This window comes from Leucoraja erinacea, chromosome 25 (genome assembly GCF_028641065.1).
Source record: "Leucoraja erinacea ecotype New England chromosome 25, Leri_hhj_1, whole genome shotgun sequence".
Taxonomy (NCBI): Eukaryota; Metazoa; Chordata; class Chondrichthyes; order Rajiformes; family Rajidae; genus Leucoraja; species Leucoraja erinaceus.
The window spans coordinates 4,335,060-4,360,134 of NC_073401.1; the positions used below are offsets into that span (position 1 = coordinate 4,335,060).

General features: G+C 46.5%; 1 protein-coding gene across 1 annotated transcript in view; it reads right to left on the reverse strand.

Moving 5' to 3' along the window:
- vsig10 (V-set and immunoglobulin domain containing 10) overlaps window positions 1-4,846 on the reverse strand; it is a 49,080-nt gene extending 44,234 nt beyond the window's left edge. The window contains 1 exon segment of the mRNA XM_055655594.1: window positions 4,688-4,846. Coding sequence (XP_055511569.1) covers window positions 4,688-4,772 — 85 coding nt within the window. The 5' untranslated portion in view covers window positions 4,773-4,846.
- Window positions 4,847-25,075: the final 20,229 nt, after the last annotated feature.

Below are 25,075 nucleotides of genomic sequence, written 5' to 3' on the forward strand. Positions count from 1 at the left end.
AGCCTGACATCGGTGGTGGGGAAGATGCTGGTGACAATTATAAAAGATCTTCTTCTTTCGTGTGGCATGCACAGCTTAAAGTTGTAGGACAACTTGTTCTATTTATTATAAAAGATGAAATAGCGGCACATTTGGTTAGCAGTAACAGGATCGGTCTGAGTCAGCATGGATTTACGAAGGGAAATCATGTTGACCAATCTTCTGGAATGTTTTGAGGATATACAGTGGCTTGCAAAAGTTTTCATACCGCTTGATCTTTTCCACATTTTGTCACGTTACAACCACAAACGTAAATGTATTTTATGTGATAGACCAACACAAAGTGGTGCACAATTGTGAAGGAAAATGATACACGGTTTTCTAATTTTTTTACAAATAAAAAACTGAAAAGTGTGGCGTGCAAAAGTATTCAGCCCCCCTGAGTCAATACTTTGTAGAACCACCTTTCGCTGCAATTACAGCTGCAAGTCTTTTGGGGTATGTCTCTACCAGCTTTGCACATCTAGGGACTGACATTTTTGCCCATTCTTCTTTGCAAAATAGCTCAACCTCAGTCAGATTGGATGGAGAGCATCTGTGAACAGCAATTTTTAAGTCTTGCCAGAGATTCTCAATTGGATTTAGGTCTGGACTTTGACTGGGCAATTCTAACACACGAGTATGCTTTGTAGCTCTGGCTGTATGTTTAGGGTCATTGTCCTGCTGGAAGGTGAACCTCCGCCCCAGTCTCAAGTCTTTTGCAAACTCTAACAGGTTTTCTTCCAAAATTGCCCTGTATTTGGCTCCATCCATCTTCCCATCAACTTTGACCAGCTTCCCTGTCCCTGCTGAAGAAAAGCATCACCACAGCATGATGCTGCCACCACGTTTCACAGTGGGGATGGTGTGTTCAGGGTGATGTGCAGTGTTAGTTTTCCACCACACATAGTGTTTTGCATTTAGGCCAAAAACTTCAATTTTGGTCTCATCTGACCAGAGCACCTTCCTGTTTGCTGTGCCCCCACATGGCTTGTGGCAAACTGCAAACGGGACTTCTTATGGCTTTTTTTCAACAATGGGTTTCTTCTTGCCACTCTTCCATAAAGGCCCGATTTGTGGAGTGCACGACTAAGAGTTGTCCTGTGGCCAGATTCTCCCACCTGAGCTGTGGATCTCTGCAGCTCCTCCAGAGTTACCATGGGCCTCTTGGCTGCTTCTCTGATCAATGCTCTCCTTGCCCGGCCTGTCAGTTAAGGTGGACGGCCATGTCTTGGTAGGTTTGCAGTTGTGCTATACTCTTTCCATTTTCGGATGATGGATTGAACAGTGCTCCGTGAGATGTTCAAAGCTTGGGATATTTTTTTTATAACCGAACCCTGCTTTAAACTTCTCCACAACTTTATCCCTGACCTGCCTGGTGTGTTCCTTGGGCTTCATGATGCTGTTTGTCCACTAATGTTCTCTAACAAACCTCCAAGGCCTTCACAGAACAGCTGTATTTATACTGAGATTAGATTACACACAAGTGGACTCTATTTACTAATTAGGTGACTTCTGAAGGTAATTGGTTGCACTGGATTTTATTTAGGGGTATCAGAGTAAAGGGGGCTGAATACTTTTGCACGCACACACTTTTCAGTTTTTTTACCAGTAAAAATATTTGAAAACCATGTAACATTTTCCTTCCACTTCACAATTATGTGCCACTTTGTGTTGGTCTATCACATAAAATCCCAATAAAATACATTTACGTTTGTGGTTGTAACGTTACAAAATGTGGAAACGTTCAAGGGGTATGAATACCTTTGCAAGCCACTGTATGTACGAAAATGGACAAGGGAGAACCAGTGGATGTCCTATACCTGGACTTTCAGAAAGCATTTGATAAGGTCCCACATAGAAGATTAGTGGGAAAAATTAGGGCACGTGGTATTGGGAGTAGTGCTGACATGGATAGAAAATTGGTTGGCAGACAGGAAACAAAGAGTAGGGATTAATGGGTCCCTTTCAGAATGGCAGGCAGTGACTAGTGGGGTACCACAAGGGTCGGTGCTGGGACCGCAGCTATTTACAATATACATTAATGATTTAGATGAAGGGATTAAAAGTAACATTAGCAATTTTGCAGCTGACACAAAGCAGTGTGAACTGTGATGAGGATGCAGGGTGACTTGGACAGGTTGGGTGAATGGGCAGATGCAGTTTAATGTGGATAAATGTGAGGTTTGGTGGCAAAAACAGGAAGGCAGATTATTATCTGAATGGTGTCAAGATGGGAAAGGGGAAGAACAATGAGATCTGGGGGTCCTTGTTCATCAGTCACTGAAAGTTAGCATGCAGGTACAGCTGGCAGTGAAGAAAGTGAATGGTATGTTGGCCTTCATAACAAGAGTTGAGTATAAGCGCAAAGAGGTCCTTCTGCAGTTGTACAGGGCCACAGTGAGACCACACCTGGAGTATTGTGTGCAGTTTGTCTCCAAATTTGAGGAAGAACATTCTTGCTATTGAGGGAGTGCAGCGTTGGTTCACAGGGTTAATTCCCGAGATGGCAAGACTGTCATATGTTGATAGAATGGAGCGGCTGGGCTTGTATATTCTGGAAGTTAGAAGAGAGGGATCTTATTGAAACATATAAGGAAACATATTAACTTCTTTACGCAGAGAGTGGTGGCGGTGTGGAATGAGCTCCCAGTGGAAGTGGTGGAGGCAGGTTCATTGGTATCATTTAAAAATAAATTGGATAGGCATATGGATGAGAAGGGAATGGAGGGTTATGGTACGAGTGCAGGCAGGTGGGACTAAGGGGAAAAAAATTTGTTCGGCATGGACTTGTAGGGCCGAGATGGCCTGTTTCCGTGCTGTAATTGTTATATGGTTATAAGGGTTTGGACACACTAGAGGCAGGAAACATTTTCACGATGTTGGGGGAGTCCAGAACCAGCGGCCACAGTTTAAGAATAAGGGGTAGGCCATTTAGAATGTAGATGAGGAAAAACCTTTTCACAAAGAGGATTCTGAACCTGTGGGATTCTCTGCCTCAGAAGGCAGTAGAGGCCAATTCGCTGGATGCTTTCAAGAGAGAGTTGGATAGAGCTCTTAAAGATAGTGGAGTCAAGGGATATGGGGAGAAGGCAGGAACAGGGTACTGATTATGGATGATTATTCAGCCATGATCACAGTGAATGGCGGTGCTGGCTCGAAGGGCCTACTGGCCTACTCCTGCACCTATTGTTTCAAAGGCTCAAAGTTCCTGAAACACCATTATCCATGTTCTCCACAGATACTGGCTGACCTGCTAAGTTACTCCAACACAGTTTCCTTTTGTGTATTAACTGGTGTTTGCAGTTCTTTGTTTCTTCACTTCACCACATGGTGTTGATGGACACCCAGGAAAAGTCTCGATGGACTCTGTACTAAATACATTCAACTAATGCGGTATGGAAATCAACAACAGACCATGTTGATCACAACCAACCGAATAGAACATAGTGATAACTGAGTTCAGGTGAGCCTATTGATCTGAAATGTTAATTTCATGTTTAACTGCACCAATGTTAGACAGAAGCTCTATTCAACCCACTCTTTGAATACTGCATCCAGCCCTGATCATCAGGAGACTATAAAGCTTAGTAGCAGAATACAGATTTTCAATGATGACCTCTGCAGGAAATCTGAATCAAAGTTGAGACTGATCAGTTTTGTAAAATAAATGATTCTCCAGTATGTTACGTATTACAGGATTAAAATACTCAAGAACATTGTATTAAATCAAACTGTACAAACAAACATTGTAGGCTTAGCAATACCAGTGGGTTTAAAGGAAGTCATTGATACATTCAAGTGAGCAATAGGTGGAATAAGGTGTTAGTGGAAATAATGGAGGAAGATTAAACCCTAAGGTTTGGATGTTCCAATGAGGCGAATTAAGGAAATCCCCAAATAGATTAATCTATCTACTGATTAAACAAAGAGGTTAGAAACACAAGATAAAAATAGAAAATGTTATAACTTCTCAAGGAATCAGGCAGCATGTGTGGAGCAAGAAAATGTTGATGTTTCAGCTGGGTGGCTTTTCATCAGATCATGATTCTGATGAAATGTCATGGACTGGAGATGTTAACTGTTGTTGTTCTGCACAGATGCTGCCTGGCCACCAGAGTATTTCCAACCATCTTCTGAAAAGCAGGTTCGGATCTAATTCAATGCACCAATTACATCTGGAAAATCTGGTGAACGTATTCCATCTGTGGTACACTCCCAAGTGTGCAGAGAGCCGGAGGCGCAATGAAGGTATTAATTAACGTACACTGCGAAACATGCATTGCTGAATCCACAATCAATTAAAGCAACACGGTTTTCTCGGAATAGCATTCAAAAGAAACATTGGGATTAGCTCAGTTAGATACAGCAGTTCAAGTTTAACGAAAGTAAGCAACTACACTTAATTTCTAGAATAAAAGTCACATAATTAGAAAATAATAACTGCTATTACAACCCCATCAAGAATATTCGTTACCCATCGTGCCTAGATGAAATTAAAATCTAAACAAGTTAAAATCGTATCTGGGAATGAGGCAAAGAGAGTTTACAAAACAACCCGTATAAACACGCCGAGCCCAAACTTGTCCTGGAGTTGGGTCTGAGGGAAATCAGCCATTTCCACGCAGCATCCGATCGTTCATGTTGGGAGGAGAAGCCGAGCCCTTACCTGCCCCGAGCAGCGCGCACAGCGTGAGGCCCAACACAGCGACGAACGGCAGGTGTCGGCCGCGGCCCATCGACCCTGGGCCCATCGTCCCGCGTTAGTTCCCGGGGCTCGAGCTCTTCCTGCTCGCGAGGGACGGACGGAGGGAGGGCGGTTTGGGAGAGCGCGCGCCCTGCAGCTCAGCTCAGCTCACCTGGCGTCGCCGCCTCCCGCTGAACCCCGCCCCCAGCGCGTCGCCAGGTGAGGCGGCCTCGCCCATTCCCGCCCCTCACTCCGTCACTCTTCCCGCCCACAGCATGGCTCCGCCCCCAGGCCGTCGTCCGCCAGGTGCGGCCTCTCCCCGCCCTCGGCCCATCCCGCCGCCGTCGGCCAGGTGCGGCCTCTCCCCGCCCTCGGCCCATCCCGCCGCCGTCCGCCAGGTGCAGCGGCTCGGCCCCCGGTCCCGATCTTCTCCTCCCCCAGCCTGTCACGACTTTCCGCATCTCTCCGCCCCCAGCTCGTCGTCCGCCTGCCCGCCAGGTGAGGCCGTTCCGCCTTCCTGTCCCCCGCCCATGTCTGTCACCGCCCCCCGGCCTCCCCCTTGTCCCCCTCAGCCTCTCCCGGCCCCCAGCCCGTCCCCACCCGCCAGTTGAGGCCGCTCCGCCTTAAGCCTCTCCCTGGCCTACCCCCTATCCCAGCCTCAGCCTCCCCCCTCTTCGGCCTCTACCCACCCTCAGCCAGCCCTCTCTCCTCCACAACCTCTCTCCACCCCCAATCTGCCCCCTCTCCCCCCTCACTCCCAGCCTCTCCCCACCAGCACCCAGATGTGCGCCCCTCAAGCCCAAATGCAGCTTATGTTGGAAACAAAAAAAGATGCACCGATCACATCAAAAATATCTGGTGAAGGTATTCCATCTGTGAGTACACTGGCGGCAACTTAGAAATAGAGCAGGAGATTTGTACAGTGTCAGGGGTTATGGAGAGAAGGCAGGAGAATGGGGTTGAATGGGAAAGATAGATCAGCCATGATTGAATGGTGGTGCAGACGATGGGCTGAGCGGCCTAATTCTACTCCTATAACTTATGAAGTGAAGTACAAGTAAACGAGAGTGGGGAACAAGGATATGGCGGACCAATTGAATAACTACTTTGGTTCCGTCTTCACTAAGGAAGACATAAATAATTTGCCGGAAATAGCAGGGGACCGCGGGTCAAAGGAGTTGGAGGAATTGAGTGAAATCCAGGTTAGCCGGGAAGTGGTGTTGGGTAAATTGAATGGATTAAAGGCCGATAAATCCCCAGGACCAGATAGGCTGCATCCCAGAGTACTTAAGGAAGTAGCTCCAGAAATAGTGGATGCATTAGTAATAATCTTTCAAAACTCTTTAGATTCTGGAGTAGTTCCTGAAGATTGGCGGGTAGCAAACGTAACCCCACTTTTTAAGAAGGGAGGGAGAGAGAAAATGGGGAATTACAGACCAGTTAGTCTAACATCGGTAGTGGGGAAACTGCTAGAGTCAGTTATTAAAGATGGGATAGCAGCACATTTGGAAAGTGGTGAAATCATTGGACAAAGTCAGCATGGATTTACGAAAGGTAGATCATGTCTGACGAATCTTATAGAATTTTTCGAGGATGTAACTAGTAGCGTGGATAGGGGAGAACCAGTGGATGTGGTGTATCTGGACTTCCAGAAGGCTTTCGACAAGGTCCCACATAAGAGATTAGTATACAAACTTAAAGCACACGGCATTGGGGGTTCAGTATTGATGCGGATAGAGAACTGGCTGGCAAACAGGAAGCAAAGAGTAGGAGTAAACGGGTCCTTTTCACAATGGCAGGCAGTGACTAGTGGGGTACCGCAAGGCTCAGTGCTGGGACCCCAGCTATTTACAATATAGATTAATGATCTGGATGAGGGAATTGAAGGCAATATCTCCAAGTTTGCGGATGACACAGCTGGGGGCAGTGTTGGCTGTGAGGAGGATGCTAGGAGACTGCAAGGTGACTTGGATAGGCTGGGTGAGTGGGCAAATGTTTGGCAGATGCTGTATAATGTGGATAAATGTGAGGTTATCCATTTTGGTGGCAAAAACGGGAAAGCAGGCTATTATCTAAATGGTGGCCGATTGGGAAAGGGGGAGATGCAGCGAGACCTGGGTGTCATGGTACACCAGTCATTGAAGGTAGGCATGCAGGTGCAGCAGGCAGTAAAGAAAGCAAATGGTATGTTAGCTTTCATTGCAAAAGGATTTGAGTATAGGAGCAGGGAGGTTCTACTGCAGTTGTACAGGATCTTGGTGAGACCACACCTGGAGTATTGCGTACAGTTTTGGTCTCCAAATCTGAGGAAGGACATTATTGCCATAGAGGGAGTGCAGAGACGGTTCACCAGACTGATTCCTGGGATGTCAGGACTGTCTTATGAAGAAAGACTGGATAGACTTGGTTTATACTCTCTAGAATTTAGGAGATTGAGAGGGGATCTTATAGAAATTTACAAAATTCTTAAGGGGTTGGACAGGCTAGATGCAGGAAGATTGTTCCCGATGTTAGGGAAGTCCAGGACAAGGGGTCACAGCTTAAGGATAAGGGGGAAATCCTTTAAAACCGAGATGAGAAGTACTTTTTTCACACAGAGAGTGGTGAATCTCTGGAACTCTCTGCCGCAGAGGGTAGTTGAGGCCAGTTCATTGGCTATATTTAAGAGGGAGTTAGATGTGGCTAAGGGGATCAGGGGGTATGGAGAGAAGGCAGGTACGGGATACCGAGTTGGATGATCAGCCATGATCATATTGAATGGCGGTGCAGGCTCGAAGGGCCGAATGGCCTACTCCTGCACCTAATTTCTATGTTTCTATGAGGCACATAGGTAAATCCAGTCAGACTTGGCATTTAACGATCAGTATGTAATTAATTAATTATTGTGTAGCACCTAGAGACTTCAAAGTCAGGAAAGGTGCAGTATACATCTGTTTATGTTATTATCCTGACAATTATACCTGCTTGTCATAATTTAAACTCTGCGATCCTGTTTACGTGCATGAAGCTACATGATTCCTAGTTTTTGGGGAAGAGAGGCCAGGACGTTGGTGAGCAAAGTCCAAAGCTTAAGCAGCGAGGCAGTTGATGACAATTAATGGACAATGTCAGGGCTCTCGCTTAACATTTTTTCACTGTTGCCAGTCGGGCAATCTTGGCAGCTTTTTAGGTTGCCAAATGACAGTTTAGGTGGTCATTTAAGATGGCTTGCATGACTCGTGCGATAATGTGCTCGGCCGAAGTGCGTAGTTACCAGTCGGAATTATACTCAATGAAGCATTCACATAGTATTTCTGCTTCAAATAAAGTCACAAACCAAACATATTCACCAATCAAGACATGATATATACCACAATGACATGCAGCAAAACTATAAGACAGTGTCAGGTTAGGTCAGGTTAGGTCAAGTTTATTTGTCACATACACATACACATACGAGATGTGCAGTGAACTGAAAGTGGCAATGCACACGGACTTTTGTGCAAAAGACAAACAACAAAACAACCAAACAAATTATATACACAATCATAACACACATATTCTTTTACATAATAAATAATGGAAGGAAAAACGGTCAGTAGAGTTAGTCCCTCAACTCTTTTTACACTGCAATTAATGCAATTTCTATTAGTTAATTCCACTTCCAAACAATAATGTGGTATTCAGCGTTTGATCAACCTGTGTCAATAAATCCTGGACCATGGTAACATATATGCGTACATATAGTTGTGAATGTTGCTCATTAAATAACGACAGTACTGATACTCCATATTAAGAGCATTTTATTTGCCGTTAAAATGAAATCTGTAATAACGTGTCAACGGTAGCAGTGACAATCGAACACTGCGGTTTTCATGTTTCACGTGTTCACAATTTAATTAATCCATCTTTATGGATTAAAACAAATAATAACATTGGGAATTAAAACACATTTGATTGCATTCCGTTATCAAACATAGTCAATGTTCGCTCTGAAGACATTTCCAGGACAATAGGGTCAGGGAAGGGGGTGTGTGTGAATCAGTGAGGAGTGGATAGATGGCGGGGGTGGGTGAAGGGGAGGGGGGTTAGATGGCAGTCGGTGCAGAATGGATGGATTGAGGCAGGTGAATTAGAACGTGTTAGTTGGAGTAGGTAAAATTGTGAGGGGAGAGCACGGGGGATGTCAGTGGTGTTGAATGGGGGAATCAGTACGGGATGGATAGGGTTAGACAAAAGTGCTGGAGAAACTCAGCGGATGAGGCAGCATCTATGGAGCGAAGGAAATAGGCAATGTTTTGGGTCGAGACCCTTCGGAGAGTCTGTGCAGGATGAATGGAAGATCACTACAGGATGAATGAGGGGAAGGTGCAGGGTAAATGGAGGGTGGGTCAGTACGGGATGAATGTGTGGATTAGTACCGGATGGATGGGGGATCAGTACAGGATGGATGGAGGAGAAGTGCAGGATGGATGGAGGAGAAGTGCAGGATGGATGAGAAAGGGGTAAGTACAGGGTGAATTGGGGGACCTGTGTCGGATGGATGGGGGGGTGGCAGGAGAATCAATGCGAGGTGGATAGGGGGATCAGAGCAGGATGAATAGATTGGGGGGGAGGGGGGGGGGAGGGGAGCACACAGGATGTCAGTGAGGACTGAATAGAGGTGGGAATGGGGATCAGTGCGGGATGGAGAGGGGGGTCCCAGGATAAAAGGGGGGGGGGGAGGGAGAGGGCGTACAAGAGAGGGAGAGAGGGAAAGAGAGGGGGGGGGCGAGGTATGGAGGAAGGAATCTTTGATAAGCCATCAGAAACCCTTCACTTGATAAGAAGTTGACTAACTCTGTGTGGATGGTTCTGGTGGCCATACAGCAGAAGACAACACCCCAGACTTTGAGTTTTACCCTCTTCTTGACGCCATCGTGTACGTGGTAGGGTCCAAAGAGGTCTACTGTTGTAAACGCAAAAGGAGCAGCAGGTTCACTTCTTTCAGGCGGCAGATCACTCAATACTTGTTGACATTTCTTTGCCTTTGCTTTCTTGCAGATTATGCAGTGATCAACGACTTTTTGAGCAATTCGCCTTCCTTTTATGACCCAAGCCTTTCCTCTCATTTTAAGCAAGGTCCCAGCCACTCCGTCATGACTCTCCCTGTGAGCCTCCCGAGCTAGCAGCTTGGACACCCAGGCATCAACGGGCAGGATGGGAACAGCAACTTTATCCTCTTCAAACTCTGCACTCTGCCACCACAAACCATCAGCCCAGAATCTTGGTCTTTATAGGCTACCAGTCAATCTGTTATGGTGCTTGGGAAAGTTGTGCCCAATTGCGCAGCACAAAACATGTCTTTTAGAGCATTTTCTCGTTCGCTTACTGTAATGACTCCTGTCAAAGAGATGGCCTCCCACTTTGGATCGTTTAGGGCTTTTTCCTTGGCAAGAAACCTTTTCACTGCTCTCCAAATCCATGCGACTGTCTTGATCAGTCGAGTTAGAATGCTGAACTGCTTGACATCAACAAGGTTCTGAATAGCTGACCCTGCAGGTGGTCTCTTTGGGTTTGTTGGTTCCGGTACTTGTTTCTCTATTTTGGGTCTTGATAGTGCTGCAACAAAAGCTTTCTTCTGTAATTTTTCGATGTTCTCTCTGGCAGTGGCAGCCAGTTCTTTTGCTGATTTTATTGGCCACTCACTCACAGGCAACACCAGGAACTTCGGTCCATTTTGTCACTCCGAATACTGATCAAGGTCTTGAGGGCTGGCACCTCTGGTGATTACATCAGCAATGTTTTGTGGGCCAAGGATCCACCGCCAGTCCTGAATGTTGGTGCTTGTTTGAATCTCTCCAATCCGATTGGCGAAGAATGTCTGAAATCCGTAGCTTTCTCGCTGTATCGCACCAAGGATTGTTTGGCTATCCACAAGATGATACCACTTCTCCACTTGAATTCAACTGTGTTGCTCGAAATACTTCCTCAAGGGTGAGGCGAACACTGCTCCGCACATCTCTGCTTTATCAGCGTCTCCTCTGTGGTCCAAGGGAGTTAACTTGGCTTTGGATTCCTCAAGTCTGACAATTGGGCCATGGTCTGAATCCCATCTCAGGTACATCACCGCTCCATAGGTGTGCTCACTTCCGTCAGAAAAGGTGATCCCCAAGGGTTCAGTTGCGGAGCAAGAGGGAGTCAGTGCTCTGACGAACTTGACTTTTCCAAATTGTACATACACTTCAAAGAGCTTAATTGCATCCTCCCTGAGTCCATCTGAGAGTGCCATGTCCCATGTGTCTCTGACTGAACAGCTTCCCTATTTTGCTTCTTGGAAAGCTCTGCATACTAGAATCGCTCCCTTTTGCTTAACAGGAGCCACTATGCTGATGGGGTCATATAGCCCTGCTACCTGGCTGAGAAGCTCTCTTCTTGTTAGGGGATTTAGCGTCTGAGTTTTGATTTGCTCTTGTAGAAGGCCTTGACCAAGCCACATCTTTTTCTTTCTCTTGGAGAAATTGATTCCCACCATAACGTGGAGCATGTCCTCTTCAACAATGTAGCCCAGACCAAGTGCCTTGTTATCATCATCATGCATTTGGTTTGGTAGGATCATGGTTTTTGTTTTGCTTTTCTTTAAAGTATCACTGTCCTCCTTCCTCCCACTTTGGCCAGACAGAACCCAAGGCTTGAGCTCAAACCCACCAGCTTTCAGGATTCGTTCCACATTTGCTGTGATGATTCTCAACTGGTCGAGGCTGTTGTGAGATGTGAAGATGTCGTCAACATAGCTGTCTTTCCGGAGTACTTGCTGCTCATCCTTGAGGTGGGTAAAAGAAGGAAGATTAGCAGTCTCACGCATTGCCAACTGTGCAATGCACCCCGCAGGTTTGTCTCCGATGTTCACTCTTGTGATAGCATACTCTCCCAGCTCCTTGTCCTCGGAATCTCGCCAGAGGAATCTGTGTAAGTGTACTTCACGGTCCTCCAACCAGACTGAGTTATACATCTTCTTTATGTCTCCCAGAGCAGCATAGATTCCGCCTCTGAATCTGAGGAGGACGGCGCGAATTTGGTTGAGGACGTCTGGACCTTTCACCAGCAAATCATTTAAGCTGACACCATTGCACTTTAGGCTGCTGTTCCACACTAGTCTCACTGGGGTCGTGACAGAGTGGGGGTTTGGAGCAATAAGGTGACTCGCATACCACACTGGTCCTTCCCAGTTTGCAATCATGTCTTCGGACAATTTGATTGCAGCCTTTCGGTCCACCATGTTGTGTACCTGAGCTGTGTAGGCACTTTTCCATTCAGGTTCTCTGGATAGCTGCCTCTCCGTCCTGAGAAATGTGGCTTCCACTGTCCTTTTATTATTTGGTAGAGAAACTGGGTCTTCCAATCAAGGATAGCTAGCATGCCAATGTGGGTCTTTACTGTGACGGTCTCCTGTTACGTAGGTGAGGCCTTCCCTTACCATTTCGAGCTCTCTCTCTTCAGCAAGAGTCATTTCTTTTCCGTCTGGCTGGCAGTTTCCACAGCGGCAACCCCCGCACTTTGACTCACATACTGCTCCAACGCTATACCACTTCCACCAATCCAAGAAGTCCCGATTGGCGGTTGATGTACGTGACTTCTGGACTTTGACGGCGACCTGTTCGTTTGGTGAAAGTTCCTCAGGGACTGCGTCGGTAAGCTCCTCATACTTTAAAGCAGCTGCTCTCATTGATCTTGCGAAGTGTGTTTTGGACATGTGGGCTGACATGGTAAACTTCTCAAACAGCTCAGGATGACAACCTCCAACAGTCTTTCCCAGTGGTCCATCCCACAGAATGAGATCTCCAACAGTTCTAATCCTCTGAGGCGCTAGCTGACCTTCTCTATGGCTTATGAGCAAATGTATCTCTTTTGGTCTCACAAGTTCCTCAAGTGGGACGTCTGGAAATAACTTTTACAGCTGCTGTGGTGTCACATGTTTGTGAACATCTGCAATGCTGTCCAATCCATAACAAACTAACTGGTGCGACTTGAGTGTGCCCTTGGGAGTCTTCACTCGGATCTTTAGAAGGTAGCGCCTTGTCTCGACGTGGACCTTCATCCCCCCAACTCCATGGACGATAAGCGTGATGTCTTCACTCCTAAGGTTCAGTCTACTCGCAGCCTTGTGAGTTATGTAGTTGGTATCTGAAGCCAAGTCAATTAATGTCCCAACCTTTTGTCCGGCATTTGCTACGACCTCCAGAAGCATCATAATCACTGGGTGCTCTTGCAGTCCACCTTCTTTTAGGAGGCTTGGCTCATGCTTTGCAGTGTTGAAGGCTCTTGATGCAGTGTTGGAGAACACATCTCGGCATTGTTTTGCCAACTCTGGTGGAATTTTGCTAAAAAACTCCTCTTGGTCCATTGTATATTTCTTTTTGCCTTTACCTTCCTTTGGACCAAATTTACTCCTCCTCTGATCCACACTGCTTTTCCTCATCTCATAATTGGGGCACAGATAATAATGATGCTCAGGAGTCTGTTCATCCTTGCAGATTTGATTTTTACACAGATATGCAGGTTTGCAGTATGAACCATCATCATGAGCTTCAAGACACTTTTTGCATGCTCCCAACTTCTTTACTGCAGGTCTTTTCTCGGTCAGCTTTAGCCTTCGAAACTGCTTGCAGAAGTACAGCTTTATTTTATGCTTTACGTCACCACAGACTACACAATTTCCCCTGACTTGGTAGACTTGGTTCTGGCATGTCTTGGTTCAGTCTGAGTTTTCTTTCTACTTGGCTCCTCGTCCCTCAGTTTGCTCGAGCTGTTCGTATATACTCTCCTGCTCTTTGAGAAATGACAAGAGACTGTCAAACCGTTTCTCTGGTGCCACAGCATTCTTCTTGTCTGCTACATAAACCAGCCATTCCTTTTTGAGGGTTTCTGGAAGCTTCAATTAATTTTGTCATCAGTGGATTTTTAATAGCGCCTGTGACTCCGAGATCGCTCAAGTCCTTAAGCGCATTTTCCGCAGCTTGAATTAATTCCACTATTTTACGTGGCTGATGTCCTCTGACAGGTGGGATTCTCTGAAGCTCCTCCACTATCTCAATAGCAATAGCTGTTTGATTTCCAAACCGGTTCTCTAGGACACGAAAGATATCATCTGCAGTGTTATAACTTGTGAGGCGGAGGTCTCTTGTAATTTTGTCCTCCAGACTGTCCAGCAATTGAACCTTCTTCACCTCATTTGATCCAGTGGGTTCACCTTGCTTTTGCAGTGCTTCGCAATCCTTCCTCCGTCTATTATAGTCACGCTTGTCTCCAGTAAACTTAGGAAGGGCCGTGGGTCTCAGTCTAATGGCTGGTGAAGGATAATTGAAAGCATTCGCCGCCTGTGCTAATCGTTCAACGTCCTTCTTTATTCTTGCCTGTATGAAGTCAGCCTTCCTGGAAACCAGCTTGGGGACGAGAAGCTTGAGTGTTCTTAGGTGTTTCTGGAAGCTCTCTTGCTCATCCAGAGGGACCCAACGTTTCCACCAACTGTACGTCTCCTTTGCAGTCTCTACCAGTTTCTGCAGGTGGTTAAGCATGAATTCATATGCTTCTTGGTTGCTATTTGATGGTGCGGTGGCAGCAGCAAGTTCACATGCACCATCTGCTGTCTGTAGTGAGGTGGATAATTCAACATTTCCAAAGTTTGCCCATAGTGTCCTGGATGAGCCCTTTGACCTCTTTTAGTTTCGACTCGCACTCCTTTGCAGTCTTTGCCAGGTTGGCTTTTTGCTGTTCAGTTAACACAGCTTCCTCATCTGCGTCCAGCTCCGCCTCCAGCTCTGCAATGAGTCCAGCCTCCACATCGTCATTGGCTTCCATTACTTTTTCGGCCTCTTGCATGAGTTTGTTGAAATTGTTCCTGAGCTCCTCTTCAGACATTTCTTTTTGGTTCCTAATGATGCTGTTAACAAGACGAGAGAATGCCCGTTTTGCTGTTGTCCTCTCCACCTTGAGCTGCTCAGCTGACTTTCCAGTAACTTCATCAGCCATGATTTATCTTGACTTAACTGTCTTTTCCAGGTTTCCAGATCTCCTGGTCACAGCAGTTTTTCACTGTCAAGTCTTCTAATGTTTTTGTGCCGCAATGATGAACTGGATTTCACTCAATGACCAAACCACTTCTTTTCCATTTTTTTTTCTCCTTTTATTTTGGCAGATTCAGCAATTAATTGACAGTTTCACTTGATTTATTGCTTCAGCCATTACTTTGAAGGCATTTGGATGTTGTAGGTCTTAAGGTATTTAACAGTTTAGTCTTTTAGCATGTGAAAAACTGGCTGCCAATCGGGTGCTGTAGATAATCAGTCCTGCATGCCTTCGCTGGCGATCGCGGCAGTTTTTAGGACACTCTTAGATTATACAGTTCAAGTTTTTAGCCGCAAGTCAACGTCCGTCTTTTTCCTCGCTTCCGGTGCTGTGTGCCCTTTTTTAAAGCCCCGGGCGGAACTCGGCTTATCTCCGCTTCTCTGTTCACGGTCGGGCTGACTCTGCTCCCGACCGGGCTTTCTCTGCTTTCTCCCCCCACCGGGTTCACTGTTCCCAGTTGGGCTGAAGACTCAGCCTCTTGTCGGTGGCTTTTCTGGACCTGTCCGTGGCCTTCACGGTACTAGGCCCCCACCCGACATCTGTGGCTGCTGCTTGGGCTTGGCTGTGGGCAGCACAGCCCTGGATACATTCCAGGTAAGCTGACACCGTGCTTGTTGACACTTACCGCCGCTGCTTGTTTTCCTAGCTCTTCCCTGAGCTATTGCTTCCCGTTCCTACCTTTTTTCTTTTTGGCGCCAATTCAAAACCATTTGGCTTGGTGCTGTTCTACTTGTTTCCAAATACTACTATTTTTAACTTTTGTTTTCGATTCTTCTTGCTGGCCTTGTTCTTATCTTCGTTCTTTTATCCTCGTCGCCAATTGTTGTGTATTCGGATGCTTTGAACAGTCTTGAATAAAGGCTCGGACACGGGAGGAATAATACAAGCTTCTTTACTACAGGACGCCACCTTGTCTTCATAGATGCTGCTGCACCCGCTGAGTTTCTCCAGCAATTTTGTGTACCTTCGATCTTCCAGCATCTGCAGTTCCCTCTTGGCCACCTTGTCTTTTTTGCTCCTGCGTACTTGCCCCAGACATCACAAGACACTAATTACTTATCCTAATTATCCCATACCTAACACTCCTCCCCCTTTAACTTGGAGGCCGGTAACACCAATTATATTACATACATAATACTCCTCCCCCTTTAACTTGGAGGCAGGTAATACCTTTCATTACAGTTTGACTTGACAGGTACCGTTCACAATGTTAGAGAGGAGCATGTATATTCAATCGGGATAGCTTCACAGCAAAACACTTGTTATGTGTTTGAGTGTGGAACACAACAGGCAATATGAGCTCAGTGGCACAATGCAGAGAGCTTGTGTACACTGGTTTTGAAAATAAAGACACAAAGTGCTGGAGTAACTCAGTGGGTAACTCAGAGTAACTCATTCTCTTTGTTTTTGGGATTAATATGGAAGTACTTGTTGAAATGGTTGTATCCAGCAATGCTTTTCTGGATGGCATCTATAGAAGTTATGCAAGCTCAGAACACTTACCCAAGCCAACCCTTTACACTCATCATCGCAGCCCTTCAAACTAGGAGAGAAGCTACCCCACTTAGAAACATGGGTTAATTTCCATTGAACTAGAAGAAATGATTGACACTTCCCAGAAATGCCTGTTTTGGTTAATGCAGTGTGCAGGATGATGCATGGATAACCTAATGGGAATGCCAGTAAAGAAACGATGTATCAAACATTAAACAGAAAGTAAGGCAGTGGGTGCGGAGAGATGAGAATAACTGGGGAATAATGACATCAGTTGTCCAAAGGTCAAAGAGCCCACCATGGACTATGTGGAACAGATAAAGGACAAAGGTCATTTATTGTTACATACACCAATTGGTGTAGTGAAATTTGAGTTGCAATTTGCAGAACACCAATAAAAAAATAAAACATAACATTAAATAATTTTACATTAAACATAAAAACATACCCCCACAATGGTTCCCACTGTGAGGGAAGGCAACAAAGTCCAGTCCTCTGATATAACAGGCTTATAAGGATTAATCGGAGGCAGTCAATCCAGGAAAGAGGAAAGGGTTAGGAGAATGAATCAGTCTTTCTGAAAATGCTCAATGAAAGCTTGAGATCAGCCCACCAGAAGTGTTGGACTAGGGGACAACAGAGGGACCCATCCGTTCTGGAATAGCGTCTTGAGCTGGGGAGAGAGTTCGGAATGAGAGCACAAAGTGGCTGTGGTGTATGTAGCCAGTATGTCAGGCTGTTATTCATTGATTACAGCTCGGCATTTAATACAATCATCCCCTCCAAACTGGTTAGCAAACTCGCAGAACTGGGTCTCTGCGCATCCCTCTGCAACTGGATCCTCGACTTCCTCATCCACAGACCACAGTCTGTTCGTATTGGTGGAAATGTGTCAGCCTCGATAACAATCAGCACGGGAGCACCTCAAGGCTGCGTGCTCAGCCCCCTGCTGTACTCACTCTATACCCATGACTGCGTAGCGAACCACAGAGCGAACTCCATCATCAAGTTCGCTGACGACACCACTATTGTGGGGCGTATCACTGATGGGGATGAGTCAGAATATAGAAGAGAGATCGAGCAACTGTCCATATGGTGCCAGCGCAATAACCTGGCCCTCAACACCAGCAAAACCAAGGAACTGATTGCCCAGTCCATCATCGGCTCTGACCTTCCTTCCATCGAGGGGATTTATCGCAGTCGCTGCCTCAAAAAGGCTGGCAGTATCATCAAAGACCCACACCATCCTGGCCACACACTCATCTCCCTGCTACCTTCAGGTAGAAGGTACAGGAGCCTGAAGACTTCAACAACCAGGTTCAGGTATAGCTACTTCCCCTCAGCCATCAGGCTATTAAACCTGGCTCGGACAAAACTCTGATTATTAATAACCACTTTCTGTTATTTGCACTTTACCAGTTTATTTATTGATGTGTGTATATATTTATATCATGGTATATGGACACATTTATCTGTTTTGTAGTAAATGCCTACTATTTTTTCTGTGTGCTTAAGCAAAGCAAGAGTTTCATTGTCCTATACAGGGACACATGACAATAAACTCACTTGAACTTGAACTTGAAGATTTGCTCATCAAGCAAGGCAGAAACAATGTTACAATCCATTCATTACCTGCCTCACCCTCACTCTCCTCCAAGACACACATAGTTGGAAGCAAGTCTCTGAAAGAAAAGATGCTCCTGGAAAGGCGTGTTTTAATCGTTGCAAAGTGGGGTACATTACTTGGAACTGGAGGAAACAGGTCATACAGTAAAGGTCCTATCAGAGTTGTGAGAAACCTTGGAATTAGTTGGAGTTGTGGTTGATATGCGGATGTTTGAATATTTTATTGTATATCACCCATTACATTTGAGCAAGGCTGCTCATGTGCATTTTTACAAGACACTGTAAATACATCATTAATTCGCTTTGTAAGATAACTAAATCTTCAAAATGTATATGTCCAGAAAATGCATTCCTTATTTTAAAGTCTTTAAAGTTTATATGATTCTGTAAGAGGTGTGTGATTGTACAGTTTTGTCAAACGCATTCTGTCACTGTCTAAATGTTGAAGGTTTAGTTCTTGGGCAAATCTTAATTGTAACTTAATTAGAGTACTTTGACTTGAGAGTAAGTCATTTTTTGAACTGTGAATTGCATGGGCAAAGAGATTGGATAAATGAACACATGAAAAGGTGGTTACTTGATTGTGAATAATATGAAGGGGAGATTTAAATATGAATCCTATTCCTGAAAGAAATTGAATAAGACAAATAAAAATAACCTGTTACTTGATGTGAATTGAATCTGCAGGACTGCATTAAGATGTTGTGTGAATTGTGTGGGGGCTACACCCATCCATCTTTTCTTTCCCTCCTCGGAATATGTGTTCACATTTTTCACTGTGGGAATTAACTGTTCATTCTTAGTTTTTCAGTTATTTGCAATAGTGTTATGAAGAAAAACTAAAACAGTGATTTTGTTCTTTTTCTTGCCTCTATTTTAAGATTGTTATCTTTCATTGGAATTGATGTGAAAGAACGAAAAGTATGGATTCCACAGTGGTCATGTGAGGTGTCAGAAATATAAGGGTTTTATTTCCAAGATAAGAGATTACCACACTTTAGAAATAAATCGATGTATTAAGAAATTGATAATTGGAATATTTGAAAATTTGAGAAATCATTTGAAAGAATGGAGAGTTTTAAGCATGTTGATATTTTCTTTTTTCCCATTATATTGCATTTTATAGACACACATTTTGAGGATTTATTGTTTATTTGTAAAGCTTGTTTATGATGTAATCACAGTGCATCTTCTTTGAAAATGCAAATGAGAAGCTAGGAGACTTTGCTTGTGTAGGAAGGAACTGCAGGTTGGTTTATACTGAAGATAAACAGGATCAGGCAACATCTCTACAGAAAAAGAATAGGTGATGTTTTGGTTCAGAACCATTCTTCAGACTGAATGTGGAGGTGGAGAGGGGGGGGGGGGGGTGGGGGGGTGAATATAAACTGGAGACAAGAACAGCCCAAAACAAATTAGAGATGGCAACAGATGACATCAGGAAGGGTAGAGCCCATAATTGTCCATTGTTGATTTATCTCTGGATAGATGCATGTGTTACCCAGTGGGCTCGAAGGTTTCATAATAAAACTATGTTATAATTCACAGTGTCATTAAAATATGCTTATTGAGCTTTGAGAAACAACCATTTTTGGGTGGCACGGTGGTGGAGGTGGTAGAGCGGTTACCTCACAGCGCTAAAGATCTGGGTTTGATCCTGCCCTCGGGTGTTGTCTTTGTGGAGTTTGCACGTTCTCCCTGCACCAGGTGGGTTTCCTCCATGTGCTCCAGTTTCCTCTGATATCCTAAAACCATGCTGGTTTGTAGGTTGATTTGCTTGTGTAGACTGCAAATGTAGAGAGAGGATGCAAAAGTGGGATAACATAGAACTTAGTGTGAATGGTGATCGATGGTCGGTGTGGACTCTCTGGGCTGAAATGCCTGTCTCAATGCTGTAAACTAAAAACTAAACAATAACCTGAATCCCACCTATCTTCCTCTATGTAATTCCCTTTATCAAGAAGCCACTAGTATAAGATTTAGGTTGCTCAGATTCATTCCGATATCCCAATGTTTCAGATTACGAAGGTTCAATCCTGCTATCCTTTGCTATTATGTATACATGTGTGTATGTAAACAAGGCTTCTTTTCTCCCGGCAATTGCTTTCCTTGTCTGTTAGGTTGTAGTCATCTCTATAAGCGAGTTTGGTATTCTGAAAAACGCAATGAATCATGGGATTTGTCAAAGGTCAAAATAAAAATCGAACAAAGCTAGATACAGGGAGTATTGTTTTGGTCCGATTTTTATTGTCTTTTTTCAAGTTTGTATTTGGCTGGGGGCAGATGCGATTGGGAGACCGGGGGGGAAGCGGAAACTGGACCGGCGGAGACATTCTTGGCAGTTGTACGCACACAGACCCGTGCGTCATCGGCTACCAGGATCGAACACGGGTTCCTGGCGCATCAAGCGCTGCCGAACCGCCACTGGACCATCCCTGTCCCCCTCCACTCGAGTGTCCCATCCTCGACGGGACACCGGCCCCTGGGCCCACAGCCAGCGCAGAGAAGAAGTGCCAACCCGCCTCTCCCGCTTGACCAACCGACAGCCCCGGACCGACGACACCAGTGGCCCCAGGCCCACAGCCATCGTGGAGAACCTGCTCCTCGATGGGCCGCTACGTCGACGTGCCACTTCGCCCACGTCCTGGCCGAACTGCACTCCCCAAGCTGCCACCCCAAGTACAAGATGTACCAAGCACGCCACTGTCTTCTGCCCCTTCGTACCCGCTGCCACTTCATCCACAACCCTGAGGAGGAGCGAGGGCCCTGGCCTCGCCTCCGCCAGAGCGCCGGCCTGGGCTTGGCTTCCTCCGGCTTGGCACTTGACTGGGCCGCGCAGCGGGCGGCCTTCAGCCCTGACCTGAAGTTGGAGCTGGCTCAGACTCTGGGTTTGGGGCTGGGCAAGGGAGGGAGAGGAGGTTGCTGCTGCCGCCAGCAGCACCAACAGCACCAGCAGCTCCAACCGGTGCCCGGCCTGCCCATGGCTGGCAGGAGACCGTTCGCAGACACTCTCTCCAACCAGGACGACTCCAGCAGCAGCAGCTCTGAGTCGCCCCTCTTCGAGCAGGGCCGGCGGCTGCCCATCTTCAGCAGGATCTTGGTGTCGGACTGAGGGTAGGGGGGTGGAGTGGAGTGTTGCCGGCCAACCCAGCAGGACAGGCAGAGCCGAGCTGAAGCCAGCGGCTGCAGTGCGGGTTGCAAGTTCGGGGTTGCCCCGCCAGCCCAGGGCCACTCCGGACACCTCTGGACAGGGACGGGACACCGTGGAGAGGGCGGGGATGGCCCAGCAGCAATTCAGCAGCGACGGAGAGCAGGATCCGACCGCGACGAAACGCAAACTTGCACACAATGCAGCACTACCGTTGCCGAGACGGTTTATAGCTAGTGATCTATGACCTGGGCATGCGCAGTCGGAATACCAAACTCGCTTATTCCCTAACTTGTGCATCATGCCAGTTTCGAACTCTCGCACCAAATTCTGGTGCAATCACTGTATTAGGGTTAGTGTTTCTGACATCTGATTGAACTAATCTTTACAACCTCAATATCATTTTTGATTCTCACTGATCCTTCAATTCTTAACTGTTTAATTATCATGTTTACTTTCATTTCTTTAAAGTCACCACCTATCCTCTACACCATACCAAACTGCTTCAAAAGCACATTGCATCTGATTCTGGCCTTTTGTACATTCTCCACAGTTCAGTTTTGATATTTAACATGGCTCCATACCAAATCATGAATTAGAGGACCAGAGAGGAAATAGGATATGTTTGTTTTAATTAAACTACTGGACCTGGATAGAACCAGCTGGTTGGCATGTTTTTCAACCAACCAACCAACTAAACAATCAGAAAATTAACATTAATCAGGATCTGAATTTATATAAAAAAATATTCATGACACCCAATTCCACGTAATTTCCATTACAGGTGCTACAAGGCACACTGCACCTGATTCAGCATTAGTTTGCTGCCAATTGTCTTATTAAAGGCTAACAATTATTTGCTGTAATAAAGGCTGATTTGTTTCAAGGCAGGCCAGCATCGCAGCTGTTGTGGGATTTTACACAAGGATCCGATTTCCAACTAGAAAAACTATTAGAGGAGATATGTATGTTAAATCAAATGGCTGGGATTTGTGGCTTTAAAATAGTAGCTCTTAATGTTCGATAGCACTGCAGACTATTGTGGATAGGTGGTAATGGATGAAGGTCTCATTAACCATTCTTCAAAGCCTCCAATTTCTGCACTTTACCTCGAATGAAGTATGGTTCATCTATACAAGATGAAATAATTGCTGGACATTCACACTGGTGCTTACTGCAAATAATCTACACTTGTGTTACCTGGTGGCCTCATAGGACTAGTTACAGAATTATATTTTCAATTATGATGAAATTGTACCCTGCTTTTTTAATAAAAAAGGATAATATGTAACTTAGCAATCTCCTCGGTGTAATTGCTTTTTGAAACAAATCACTCCTCAACTTTAAGTTTGGTTGCTCAGATTCACACAGCCATTTTGATGCTTCAGATTTCAATATTTGCCACCTAGAAGGCTAAGGATACTAACCTAAAGGTGATGGCACCATCTGAACATTCTGCTTTCAGTTGCATACGGTCCTGACTTGTAAATGAATCAGCTTTGTTGTCACCGGGTCCAGAGACTGACACTCATTACAGGGGCTGCGGAGCGTTTTTGAAATGGGGGTCTGAGCGATCACTGATCACTGGCCTTGGGGGTAACCGGCGAAGGAGTGGAGCAACCGAGTGGGGCAAGGGGGATGCCCCCCTCCCACAGTAAGGACTTTTTGAAATTTGATGTATTAAAATCATGTTTTAGTGCATCGTAGAAGTTTCAATGTTTTTTGTTTGAAGTATTTTTAAGATAATGTAAGGCTTACATGAGAGATAGGAGCAGGTGGTTATTATTCTTGTAGGCACACAAAAATGCTGGAGAAACTCAGCAGCATCTACGGAGCGAAGGAAATAGGCGAAGTTTCGGGCCGAAACCCTTCTTCAGACTGATGGGGGATTGGGGGGGGGGGGGAGAAGGAAGGAAAAAGGGAGGAGGAGGAGCCCGAGGGCGGGGGGATGGGAGGAGACAGCTCGAGGGTTAAGGAAGGGGAGGAGACAGCAAGGGCTAGCAAAACTGGGAGAATTCAACGTTCATGCCATCCGGACGCAAGCAACCCAGGCGGAATATGAGGTGCTGTTCCTCCAATTTCCGGTGTTGCTCACTCTGGCAATGGAGGAGACCCAGGACAGAGAGGTCGGATTGGGAATGGGAGGGGGAGTTGAAGTGCTGAGCCACCGGGAGTTCAGGTAGGTTATTGCAGACTGAGCAGAGGTGTTCGGCGAAACGATCGCCCAACGTCCGCTTAGTCTCCCCGATGTAAATCAGCTGACATCTAGAGCAGCGGATGCAGTAGATGAGGTTGGAGGAGATACAGGTGAACCTTTGTCGCACCTGGAACGACTGCTTGGGTTCTTGAATGGAGTCGAGGGGGGAGGTGAAGAGACAGGTGTTGCATTTCTTACGGTTGCAACGGAAAGTGCCCGGGGAGGAGGTGGTACGGGAGGGAAGGGAAGAATTGACAAGGGAGTTGCGGAGGGAGCGGTCTTTGCGGAAGGCAGACATGGGGGGGAGATGGGAAGATGTGGCGAGTGGTGGGGTCACGTTGGAGGTGGCGGAAATGGCGAAGGATTATGTGTTGTATTTGCCTGCTGGTGGGGTGAAAGGTGAGGACTAGCGGGACTCTGCCCTTGTTGCGAGTGCGGGGATGGGGAGAGAGAGCAGTGTTGCGGGGTATGGATGAGACCCTGGTGCGAGCCTCATCTATGGTGGTGGAGGGGAATCCCCGTTCCCTGAAGAACGAGGACATTTCCGATGCCCTGGTGTGGAACATCTCATCCTGGGAACAGATGCGGCGTAGGCGGAGGAATTGGGAGTAGGGGATGGAGTCTTTACAGGGGGCAGGGTGGGAAGACGTGTAGTCCAGATAGCCATGTGAGTCAGTTGGTTTGTAGTGTATGTCGGTCAGAAGTCTGTCCCCTGCGATGGAGATGGTGAGGTCAAGGAATGGTAGGGAAGTGTCGGAAATGGTTCAGGTGTATTGGAGTGCCAGATGGAAGTTGGTGGTGAAGTGGATGAAGTCAGTCAGTTGTGTGTGGGTGCAGGAGGTGGCCCCAAAGCAGTCGTCAATGTAACGGAGGTAGAGGTCGGGGATGGGGCCCTGGTACGTATTGAACAAGGATTGTTCAACGTACCCGTCAAAGAGGCAGGCGTAGCTGGGGCCCATGCGTGTGCCCATAGCTACGCCTTGTGTTTGGAGGAAATAGGAGGAGTCAAACATAAAGTTGTTGAAGGTGAAGACCAACTACGCTAGGCGGAGGAAAGTGTCAGTGGCTGGGTATAGGTTGCTCCTCTGGTCGAGGAAGAACCGGAGGGCTTTGAGGCCATCCTGGTGGGGGATGGAGGTGTAGAGTGACTGGACATCCATGGTGAAGATGAGGGGGTGAGGGCCTAGAGAGTGGAATGCACGGAGGCGGCGGAGAGTGTCTGAGATGTCTAGAACATAGGTGGGAAGAGATTTGACCAAGGGGGATAGTATGGAGTCAAGGTATGTGGAGATGAGTTTGGTGGGGCACGAACAAGCAGAGACAATGGGTCTGCCGGGAGAGCCGGGTTTGTGGATTTTGGGGAGAATGTAAAACGGGCCGTGCGGGGCTGGGGAACGATGAGGTTGGAAGCTTGGTCGGGCAGGGCGTGGGAATTGATGAAGTTGGTGATGGTGCTAGATATGGTGGCCTGGTGCTCGTCAGTGGGGTCATGGTCCAAGGGTAAGTAGGAGGAGATGTCCGAGAGTTGGCGCGCCAGACTACCACGGCACCTCCCTTGTCGGCTGGTTTGAAAACCCAATCTGGGTTTTTGCGGAGTGATTCAATGGCAGTGCGTTCAGGGGGGGGGAGAGATTGGAGTGAGACAGGGTAGTGGAGAAGTTGAGGCGGTTGACGTCACGGCGGCAGTTCTGGATAAAGAGTTCCAGAGCTGGGACGTTGCGAGAGGGGTTCCACGAGGAGGGGGTGCCCATGGAAGTGCGCTGTGAGGCGGAGGCGTCGATAGAAGCGCTCCAAGTCATGGTGGGCGAGGAACTCATTGAGA